The sequence below is a fragment of the Nomascus leucogenys genome, chromosome 20 (genome assembly GCF_006542625.1).
Source record: "Nomascus leucogenys isolate Asia chromosome 20, Asia_NLE_v1, whole genome shotgun sequence".
NCBI lineage: Eukaryota > Metazoa > Chordata > Mammalia > Primates > Hylobatidae > Nomascus > Nomascus leucogenys.
In genome coordinates, this window is record NC_044400.1 from 40,373,732 (window position 1) to 40,385,325 (window position 11,594).

The 11,594-nt window shown below is 33.9% G+C and overlaps 1 protein-coding gene across 5 annotated transcripts in view; it reads left to right on the plus strand.

Moving 5' to 3' along the window:
* The window catches only part of GABRA2 (gamma-aminobutyric acid type A receptor alpha2 subunit), a 143,759-nt gene extending 132,554 nt beyond the window's left edge, over nucleotides 1–11,205 (plus strand). For 4 of the 5 annotated variants that reach the window (XM_030800987.1, XM_003258401.3, XM_030800985.1 and 1 more), the window contains one exon: nucleotides 7,963–11,205. In XM_030800987.1, the coding sequence (XP_030656847.1) occupies nucleotides 7,963–8,259 (297 nt within the window). In that variant the 3' untranslated portion in view covers nucleotides 8,260–11,205. Of the gene's footprint in view, nucleotides 1–1,882; nucleotides 2,063–7,962 lie in introns of all 5 variants that reach the window. The other variant, XM_030800988.1, reaches the window with a different exon arrangement.
* The last annotated feature ends 389 nt before the right edge of the window (nucleotides 11,206–11,594 follow it).

The following is an 11,594-nucleotide window of genomic DNA, read 5'->3' on the forward strand; positions in this document are numbered from 1 at the left end:
TTGTTTAACACATCACTTCTTTCTGGCATTTTGTACAGGTTCTTACATGTATTAGGTGCTCAGTAAATATGGTATGAGTTAAAGAGGTATTACCCAATCAAAATTTAAAACCCATGCCTTCATTTCACTATTCAAGGTCATTATTGATAACTATACACCGTACCTTTTAACTTACAAGATAATATATCTAACCTATTCCTGGAACATTTCTACCTGAATATAACATCTCAACCTCAGTCCCAACCTGAATATGACAATATCTGTTTTAGAAAGAATAAAAGAAAATTGATTTTATATCTTTCCACTGCCCATACCTAGTTATTCATCAGTATTGATACTTCAGTTAATGCCACAACCTAATCTTATAAGCCAACAACTCGGAAGTATCACTCAACATCCAGTCAGTCATTAAATCTTGTCCATTATTCTCCTTACATATCTTAGACCATATTTTCACCATCTCTCACACTTTTTATAGTTTTTTTTTACTCCTTTCTATTTTTAATCGTGTCTTCTTCTTATCTATCTCTACATTACTGTCAGTTATTCTAAATCATAAATCAGATCATTTAACTAACTCTTCAGTTCTTTAATCAATTATTAAAAGCAGTTATTCAAGGAGCTAAGCTAATATAGTCCAAGTATATAGTTTTCTCTTATGTTTGTTTCTATGATGAATAATAAGGAAGATTTTTTATTATGTTTTTACTTCCACGTGTCTGGGAATATTTCTATTTTAGAAATGAGAATTGGTCAATAAAGTTCCTTGGTCAGAATCACACATCTAATAGGTAGTGAACCCAGGATTGAGGTTAGATCTAAGTTTCATAATCATATTCTTTCTCTAACCATTACTAGCCACAATCATTTTCCCAAACATCCATGCCTCTTCATAGTTCCATAACATCAGACCTGCTGACCCCTCTTGTGATAATACCTCTTCTGCTGCTGCTAACTGACAAACTCCTATTATTTGTTAAGATCTATCTGGTTTTACATAATATGAAAACTTTTCAGATTAATGTATTTAACTCCTCTCGTTCCCCAAATTGTGTTTCGACACCACTCGGTACAAATTATTTTTACAACATCTCATTACATTATAGTTACATTGTAAATAAGTCTGTTTCTTACACTAGTTTACGAGATCTGAGTGGGCAATATTTTGCCTTATTTATCATCATATCTGCTGTTACTTAGCACAGTATTTAGTACATATCTTATTGAGTTGATAAAAAGTGTATTTACTGTAATTCCTTGAGATTGCTTTCAATTCTAAATCTGAGTCAGTGAGTCCAAACTGGCTAAGGAAATTATAGAAAACACTAGATAATAATTTACTCAAAACATAGACATAGGAACAAAATATGCAAACAGTTATGGAATGTGCCATTGTTTTATGAGTCATTTTATTTAATTCATAGAAAACATCACATTTTCAAGTGTATTTATTTATTTATTTGCATTTATAACATCCTGCCTTGTTCCAAAGTATTTCACGCAGTTCATCAAAAGAATGCATGTATTTAAATGATAATTAAATAAAATAGATATAAAATTAGAAAATCAAGATGAAAGAAAATAGATTCAAATACATTCACCTTTGGGCCAGCACATTAGCTGCAGTCCATAGCAATAGCAGTTAAGCTTCAAATTCTCAGTTTCTTGGTGACCAAAGTAACACCTTGGGGGAGGGAAGAGTTATTTTGCTTTAGATATATAAGTTTTCTCAGAGAAAAACTTTTCCTTACACTGAAATTGCCTTTTGAAAAAACAAAATATCATTTTTTTTTTAATTAGAGGAAGCTGGGTACTGTAGAAAGTGATGTCAAATTTTTCCCAATAAACGCAATAATGGATTTCATATTGATGTTTCTTGTAGTCCCCTTCAATAAAAGCTGAAGGCATTACATTAACATACAACTCAGTGAAAGCAATTCTTCAAGGAGCTAAGCTAATATGGTCCAAGTATATAGCTTTCTCATGGCCCAGTTTATTCCAAGAAAAGACTTTAGAGTACTTAGAGAAGTGGATGGACTGTTTAACCTTCAAACAATCTTCTGTAAGTATCACTTTTCTCAGTCAGGATGATTAGTAGACAGTTAACAATAGCATTATCTGACCAGTGAGCATGTTGTTATTTTACAAGTAATGGGCTTTCTAGTAGCCACAGTAACTGTAAAAAGGCAACATGGTATGGTAGAAAAAGCATAGATTTGCACTTTGGAGACCTGATTTTTTTCTCCAAAGCCTATTATATTTAGTGTCTGAATGAGAGCCCCATTTCTTTATTGTAAGGAATAGTCCCTAAGATTCTTTCTGACTCCAAACCATGTAACTGTTATTTTCATTCAAATGCCAGGTCACTTTACTCATAGGTGTTTATATGTTAGCTAGAACATCGGCTGAATTACTAGCAAATTATTTTCTCTACCACTCATAGGAAGTCAAGACTGTTTTGACACCATGGTGTAAGACATTTTAATTTCTGTAATCCAGGTTTTTCCAGACTTGATATTTTAAATATATATCCAAAGACTTCAATGAAGTAATACACTCAAAATATACTTAAGCCTACTAAATGTCATTTTAAAATGGAAAATCAATTTGCGTGGGTTATATTTCTTTTTCATTCCACTTCATTGACAACTGAACATTCAACAAACTGTATAACAGCATAGTTTACTCTACCCCCACCCAGATAATATATAAAAAAAATTTATTTTGTTTATAAATCAAATCTTCACCTTCTGATATGGGTCTAAATCACAAGTAAAACAGCTTCCACAAGCTTTGTTTTTTTTAATTTAGCCTGTTTTATTGTTTCCCAGTCTTACATATCTGTAGATAGTGAAATTGAAGACATTCGGGAGACTTACATAAAAGAATTGTAGAATAAGCTACTGAATTCTGTATCAATTGATCTGATAAAGTATTTATTATAGTCTATATAACATATTAAGTTATACTTTATATGTTATATATATTTTTTTATCATAGTAAGCATTTTAGTTACATGCCACTCATTTAGCATTAAGCAAATGTTTCTGAGCCTGCTCTGAGCCAGGAACTATGCTAGGAGCTCTGCAATACACAGTCTGTGCCTTCAAAGAGCTTACAATGAAGTGAAAGGAAAACAAAAGTGAAAAAGATACATACATGTTTAATTATAGAGGCAAGCCCCAGGGTCCTGCAGAAAAGCATGAAATGGCAACTAAGTACAGGCAGTACAAAGTGTTGTCTCGGTCGGTCGATGTGACTCACAGCTGAATCAGTTTTAGCCTGGTTATGGTAAGGAGGTAACCAGGGGACAATGTGGAGTTAATTATCAGTTCTGACTGAATTGTGTTACCAGTCACAGGTTGGGGGTACAAGTGAGTGTACAGATTTCAGCAGGAAGTGAGAGTGGATGGAAGCTGAGTGCACTTCTGGACATTTTTTTCTTTTAATTACCTGTGGGACATGTAGGTAGAGAAGTCTAGTGAAATTTAGTGGTTAAGAATTCCGGAGAGATATTTTGTCAGTCATTCACGCATAGCTTTCAAAAGCCATGAGAATTACTTACGATTAATAGAAAATAGTGTCAGTTTGCCTGCATGATCCGCAGTCTCCTTCCCACTGATCCCATTCTCAACTGGTAACATTACCTTTTTTTTTAAAATCGACTTCTGGAACACAGTGTTTATTTTTGGCTATACCTGGCCTTATTCTCAAAAATGATATGAAATGGCCTATCTAGGTGCCTTAAAGTAGAAATATACCATGAGATGAGGCAATAGGAATTAGGCAGTCAGAACTATCCGAACTTTTCTAGTTCTCAAAAGAAACAAAAATTGTATAGGAACATGAGCATTAAAAAATTCATTTATGGAAATGAGTACTGTTTTTAATCACTAACACAAAAGGTTTCATTGGACTATTTTTCTTCAGGTTCTGAGTGTAAGCTAAAAGTTACATTAAATAAAGTAAAATCAGTCATGTGGCCCAAGGATTCAGCCTGCTGATGGTCTGGCTTGATCCGAAGCCCACATGATATTCGAAAAGGTCTCTATAGCACAATTTCTCCCAACACAGTTATTTTTAATAGAAGTCAATAGTGAATAGGGCCATGTAATACCTCCTGGATATCATTTAGCTAGGGTATGGATATTCTTTGGTATTATCACTATCAAATCTGTGTCTTATAAAGAATATTAATAATATATATTATGTAGACTTAACCTATAGACTCTGCTTTAGAAGATCTTAGAATTGTAGGTCAGCTATGAATTCAACAGTATGTTTTTCTCCATAAACATGGTTTTAATTTTAAACAAAGAAAAACAGTCTGCTTTACTATAGATTTGCAGTTATTACTTTTAAACGGATTCAGGGGAGTTATTTTCCCCTTTAAAATAAGACTTTGTAAAATTCTGAGCCAGAAAAGCTTTGCTGTGCTGAGGCTAGGAATTGAGTGAGAAGATACAGCACCGTAGGAATGCCCTGCCCTTCATTCAGTGAATTGGTAAGAAATTACAGGTGCCAGGCACTGGGTTCTTAACTAAAAATGGTACTTATAGCTGTTGTATTTTGCTTACTTGGTCCTGAAAATGGTAGTTTCCAAGTTACAAGAGAGCACTTTGAAGCCAAAACCATTACCTTTTTAAGTTCTGAGCCCTACTCTGAAGTTTACGCCGATTCAGAGATTGAAGCCATACTTTAAACAATGAAGAAAATAAGGTGGATTTTGTTATTTATAGCTGTCAATAAAAATTATAAACATAACTTGGAACGAGTTTTAACACTGCTTATTAAAGATTCCACAGTGTTAACATAAAACAAAAAATGCCAACAGACAAATATGCAGGGTTGATACTTGGCTGGTATGTGCTGCTGCTTGATTTTTACAGCCAATATCAGTTCTGATTGGTCAGAGTATCTGTTCAGATTGGTTAGTCCCTCTGCTCTAGAGTTTTTCAGAGATTTTGTGCCTGTATTTCCTGAGCATATATGTGCAATTGAAGGATATTCAAGTGAGGGGCAAGAAAATATTCGTTAAAATTAGTATAGGGTTTCTAGCTGGGGACTCCTGTTGCAAAAAAAGACATTTACATTTTATGTTTCTTTGTCTACATGCCTAAATCCTACACCATAGTTCCTCATCCAACATAAATGTCCTGCTTCCATCAAACTTTCCTTGAGTTCTTCAACAAAATATTTGTCTTCTTCTACCTAAAACATAATAAATTATATTGCCTTTACATCTTGTACACCAGTAATCACTGTCTGGCTTGTAGTAGTTATGATTTGCACTCCTCTAGGAGAATATATGTTTCTCAATGTGGTTAGAATAATATATTCGTCCATTTGTTTATTACAACAGTTTGATATACCTTTAGTATCATTATCTTCCTTTTGTCAAGTTACAAGCTGAAGAAAAATATTAAGGAGCTTTCTCAAGGCCCAGATTCTTTATATGTGCAATCTGATATCATTTTAAATGATGTTTCAGTTTGGTTCAAATAATAATGTAAACACTGTATGTTATATACATTATGAGTTGAAAAGCCCTTTTTGATGATTGACCTAGAGATATAAACCTCAACAAGAATATTTTAGGAAAAAGCATACTCCATGTCTCAAACAGCTTCCTCAGACCAAAAAGCATGTGGCATGGTGTTTAAAAGCAGAGATTTAGAAGTCAGATACATCTAAGTTTGAGAGCTTTTTCAGCCATTTAATAGGCACAGACCCGGTCAAGTCACAAAACATTTTTAGCCTTCATTGTTGAACTTATATCATGGGGTTAATAAGGGAACTTCCTATCCCGTAGTGAGGTTTGTCAGAGATGTCACCTCGGCTAACAATCAACCTGACACATTCTAGTGCTCAAAAAGTGTTCGCTATAATTTCCTTATCAGTTTTTCACTAGGATATTATCCTCTATTTGTAACACGGGAACTAAATGCATCATTACTGAAGAAGAGATGTTTTGTAGCTTTTACAAAGTTACAAATGGTGATCTCCCGTCCTTCCTTCTTTCATAATTAAGCCAGATCTGGAAGAATGTCAGCAGGGGAAAAAGGAGAGGAAGAAACTCAGGCCAGTGAAAGATGGGTAATCCATGACTGTTTTTAGAATCTTCTGGGCTTTCAGAGCTCCTTTTTAAACTTATTTGAACACTTTGAGAGCTCTTAATTAAAATAACTAAGAGTCAAAATATGATTGTAGACCAATTTGTCCTCTATATCTGTTGCTTTACACCCTGCTCACTATTTTGGATAATTCACTGCTGTCTCAATTTACTTTGTATTCAAGTAACTAACAATATATTTATATTAGTAAAGAAACAGATAAGTACTATTTGTATTTTCATTTTATTAAGTGAATTATATATTATTTCACTGATGTATTATGCTGCTAACTTGTGGAAGGCTTCATGCTAAGTGCTAAGATTTCAAAGGTGAACAAGACAGAAGCAGCACCAGCCTTCATTGAATGAGAAAGCAAGATGTCAATCGAATAATCACATGACTAAGAAATAACACATTTTGAAAAACGTCATAATGGAAACAAATTAGAGTGTTATGAAGGAGCATATATGGGAGCAAAGAGATGTTTAGTTAGAGTGACCTTAAGAAAGTCCTTTCTTGCCGGGCACGGTGGCTCACGCTTGTAATCCCAGCACTTTGGGAGGCCGAGGCGGGCGGATCACGAGGTCAGGAGATCGAGACCACGGTGAAACCCCGTCTCTACTAAAAAATACAAAAAATTAGCTGGGCGTGGTGGCAGGCGCCTGTAGTCCCAGCTACTCGGGAGGCTGAGGCAGGAGAATGGCGTGAACCCGGGAGGCGGAGCTTGCAGCGAGCCGAGATTGCGCCACTGCACTCCAGCCTGGGTGACAGAGCGAGACTCCGTCTCAAAAAAAAAAAAAAAAAAAAAAAAAAAAAAAAAAGTCCTTTCTTAGGAAATGGCATTTAAACCAAGACCAAAATAAGAGAAGGAATTGGTGTTCATGTGAAAAATGGGGTGGGGAGAGGGTATTCCAGGTTTTCAAAACTGAGGTGTTCTGGGCTGGGGAAATATCATGGCTAAAAGCATGGCACTAAAGCAAGGAAGTATTTTGAAAACTGAGGTTATTTCAGAGGAGCCAGTAAGTAATGAGCAAAAGAAAGAAGCCATTGTAAAAAAAATGTTGTTTTCATTCTAAGTTCCATGAAATATTATTTAAGGGATGTAAGCATAGAAGTTAAATGATCCAATTTATGTCTTAAAAAAAGATCCCTGTGGCCATAATGTGTCCAATGGTTGGACAAAGTCAAGCCAAGCTAGACAGACACAAAGTCCAGGCAGGAGATAATAGTGACTCAGACAAGAGTTTGTGATAGTAGAACTAGAGATTATAAAGTGAAGCGGGATGAGCTAAGCAAAAATCCAAGACTTTGTATTTTATTCTCCTTGTGTGTTTCTAGTATTTGTTGCACTGCCATCTTCATAAGGTTACAATTTCCCAACATCTGAGTAAAGCATTGCTATATGACTTTGACGTGAGGTGGGATGGAATCCTGTTCCTAAGCTAGAAATGTGGGATCATTCATTGTAGATTATCATTCCTCTTGTTAAAATATTTCTACATTTCAGTTATTCATTCAGTCATTCATTTGACAAATACTTGACTGACTCATGAGAAAAGAAGTTATATTGTTTTTTAAAGTTGCATTTTTCTATTGGTTATTTTCCATGTCAACCCACAACCAAAAAGATTCTCCAGGAAAGTGGTACCACTAATTTTACTGGGGGTTTTCTCACCCTAATGGATTTGGAATTGAATAAACAACTTTATTTATTTTCCTAATTTCTGTTTTTTTCTAATGCTTGATGATTTGTATTAGGATACTTTCTTTCAGAATTTGAAGTGGACTTTAGAAAATGTTAAGTAGCAGACTCAACCCACACTCTGTTAATTTTTGTATTTTTCAATAGAAAAAAGAAAAGGCTTCCGTTATGATACAGAACAACGCTTATGCAGTGGCTGTTGCCAATTATGCCCCGAATCTTTCAAAAGATCCAGTTCTCTCCACCATCTCCAAGAGTGCAACCACGCCAGAACCCAACAAGAAGCCAGAAAACAAGCCAGCTGAAGCCAAGAAAACTTTTAACAGTGTTAGCAAAATTGACAGAATGTCCAGAATAGTTTTTCCAGTTTTGTTTGGTACATTTAATTTAGTTTACTGGGCTACATATTTAAACAGAGAACCTGTATTAGGGGTCAGTCCTTGAATTGAGACCCATGTTATCTTTGGGATGTATAGCAACATTAAATTTGGTTTGTTTTGCTATGTACAGTCTGACTAATAACTGCTAATTTGTGATCCAACATGTACAGTATGTATATAGTGACATAGCTTACCAGTAGACCTTTAATGGAGACATGCATTTGCTAACTCATGGAACTGCAGACAGAAAGCACTCCATGCCAAAACAGCCATTGTCTTTTTAAAAGATTTACCCTAGGACCTGATTTAAAGTGAATTTCAGATGACCTGATTAATTTCCTATTCTTCTAATAGAGTTGAAAATGGGGATCCTGTACAACCCTTTGTGGACCTTTTTGGTTTAGCTCTTAAGTAGGGGTATTTTCTACTGTTGCTTAATTATGATGGAAGATAACATCATTGTCATTCCTAGATGAATCCTTTGAAGTAACAAACATTGTATCTGACATCAGCTCCGTTCATGAGTGCTCGGAGTCCCTGCTAATGTAATTGGAAGCTTGGCACACATAAGAAAAACTAGAGATTTGAAATCAGCCATGAATTACTCTATATAGTATCTATAGCCATGTACATATTACAGCATGACAAGCTCAAATAATTATGAGTCAGCCCGACAGGAAGTTAATTATGCCTACGATTTAATACCTATTGAAATGTCATGGTCATTACATTTTTAGCTTCAGAGTTTATTTGAAAGTAGTAATTGAAATCCTACAATTCATTTTAATCATTGGAAACTACCTTAATTTAAAAAAAAAAGAAAATAAATGTGTCTTAACCTTTCCAGGTATGTGTTGTATTGAAATTGATCAGCTGAATTTTACTGGTGCTGGAGACTGGAAAAGGCATCCAGTTTGGTTGCTGTGGAGCAACATGCATATTGGATTAGAAAATTGTGCCAAAAACTCCCACTGATGAGAATTCATAGGTGCCCCACACTACGACAAGCACTTATATGATTCTCCTCGTTTCCTGTTTACTGCAAATTCTGCCTTAAGGCTTCTTTTCAAGACTCAGAAGCCACTAATTATAAAGGAAAGGGCAGTTCATTGGCACATATTTCTCTTGTGAAAGCGGTTCTTTCGGATAAGAATTAATGTAAATCTGCTTTTGTAAATTGCAACTTTAAATTTCGCTGACTCAAATTTACAACAGCTTTGTATACGAGAAGAGGTTTTGGTAAGGGTTGAACATTTTTACACTGCAACTTTAAAACATCACCAATAGATTGTGGATTATTTCATGTGCACAAACATAAACACACACACACACACAGCTAAATTAGAAACCACAATTTTAAATTTTATATAATTACTAGCTATTAATGGGTAAAATTCATTTTTCTTTTAATATTTTAAAATATTATTTATGCCCCTGAAATATGCTAATAAAAGTTAAATATTGTGTATTATGCCTAGATTCAAAGTTTTTGGCAAACCTCAAATACTTTTGATTGACATGTACATTAGCAGTTATTAGTTGACTTTTACTAAAACATGCACCTTTACGATGGTGTTTTTGTAGAAACATAAGTAGTCAAATAGTAACATTTATTGCAGTTTTGTACAGTATTTGAGTATAGTGCATAAATAGGTATGTTCATAAAATCAATAAAAGGAGTATCGATGGAAATAAGCAAAATCTCAGCAAAACTTGCTATTCCTTTGCCTCATTTAATTTTTTAAATTTTCTTTGTTTCCATGTGATTCTATTATATGCTTTGCATGATTGTATAAAACCAAGGTCACAAATGCAACTTATTAACGGAATTTGCCAAGAAGACAGCCTTGACATTAAAAATTCCCTCACAAGAGGTAATCCATAATCCTTAATAAAATAAAATTGTTACGTGAGCCAATAAATGTATTTCTTTAATTCCCTTCCAGTAACACTTTCTTTGTCACCTAGTTTTAAAATGTGCACTTTATTCATACATTGAAATAGAAGATATCCTATTTTCTTATACATTTAAATATCGCATAGCTCTTCTGTATAGTTTAGGGATGTGTGCAATTGTATAAGAAAGTACACAATGCCAGAAGGCAAGCAATGAAATTGCTGTATATGGTATGCATTATTAGATACTTTAAGAATATTTTTCTTGTAAAGTCCACATTGCCCCCTCGATGTCTGACTATAAGTCTTAAATTTATAAATATGTGTATATGTAAAAACCGTTGTAAATAACAGTTTCTGTATGACCACAGAAAAGGCTCATCTATACTTTGGGCAAAGAGCTGCTACTATATTGATGGCACCCATATTATTAGCATTTATGGCAGATTGACCAGAAAACTTATCACTGTTATTCTTATTTTAAATTTCATGTGGTAAAATTTTATTTGAGTGCAATGACATTCTGGCAGTTCAGATTTTTCAGTGATGGGGATCAGAATTCTCTGTTATTTCTTTAAACTTTGATGTACTCTTTACATATTTCTTCTTCTTTTAATGTTTAAATAAATTAAAAGGAGCTTCTGCTCTTGTGGGGAGACTAGGGATGCTCCATGGAAATTGCTTTTAAATTATAGAACAAGATTCTTAACAATTATTCTCCTTTCCATGAATCAATTTAAAAACAAATTTAAAAGGATATTAATTTATCACAATAAGACCAATTTTTCAGAAAATACATTTTATATATACTAACACCGATCTCTTCGGCCCATAAGATTATACCTATTTTGTGCAGTTGTACAATGACATAAAGAGTTATGGTATGTACAAAATGTAGATAAATACATGTACATATATAGAGATATAATCTCATTATTTTATAGCTACTACTCTGATTTAACTAATATTTATTCAAAAATATTTTTTACCTCCTCTGTCATGCCCTGTGATTGGTGTTAATATCATTCATGTCACACCCACTGAATTTAGTTGAAATTTTAAGTGCATCTCATTCTTATAATGACTTGAAATTAAAGACTATGTAAAACATGTATTAATTTAGTACTGGGAGTTCTTTAATGAGCTGTGATGCCACTAGTGTGCTAAGATGTTTCTCTTTTCTCCTGTTCATGTTCCTATGTGTTTGATTATAAAATGGAAGAAATATAACCATTTAATAATTTTTTTTAATTTAGTGATTCTATTAACTGCCAATCTTAATGTTGAGAAATCTTTTCAGGGATCTCTCTATTTTGACTTTATCTCAGGCTTGGAAAAGTGATCCCCTTGAGCTATGTTTCTAAATTTTTTTTTCTTAAATAGTTCATAGTTTATTTTTCAAAACAACGCAGAATCTATTATTTTACTCTCATTATTTGGTAAGTATAATTAGCATTTATGTGGCTCTTTTTGAATTCCTGGTTGAGGGACAGAAACCCTGCC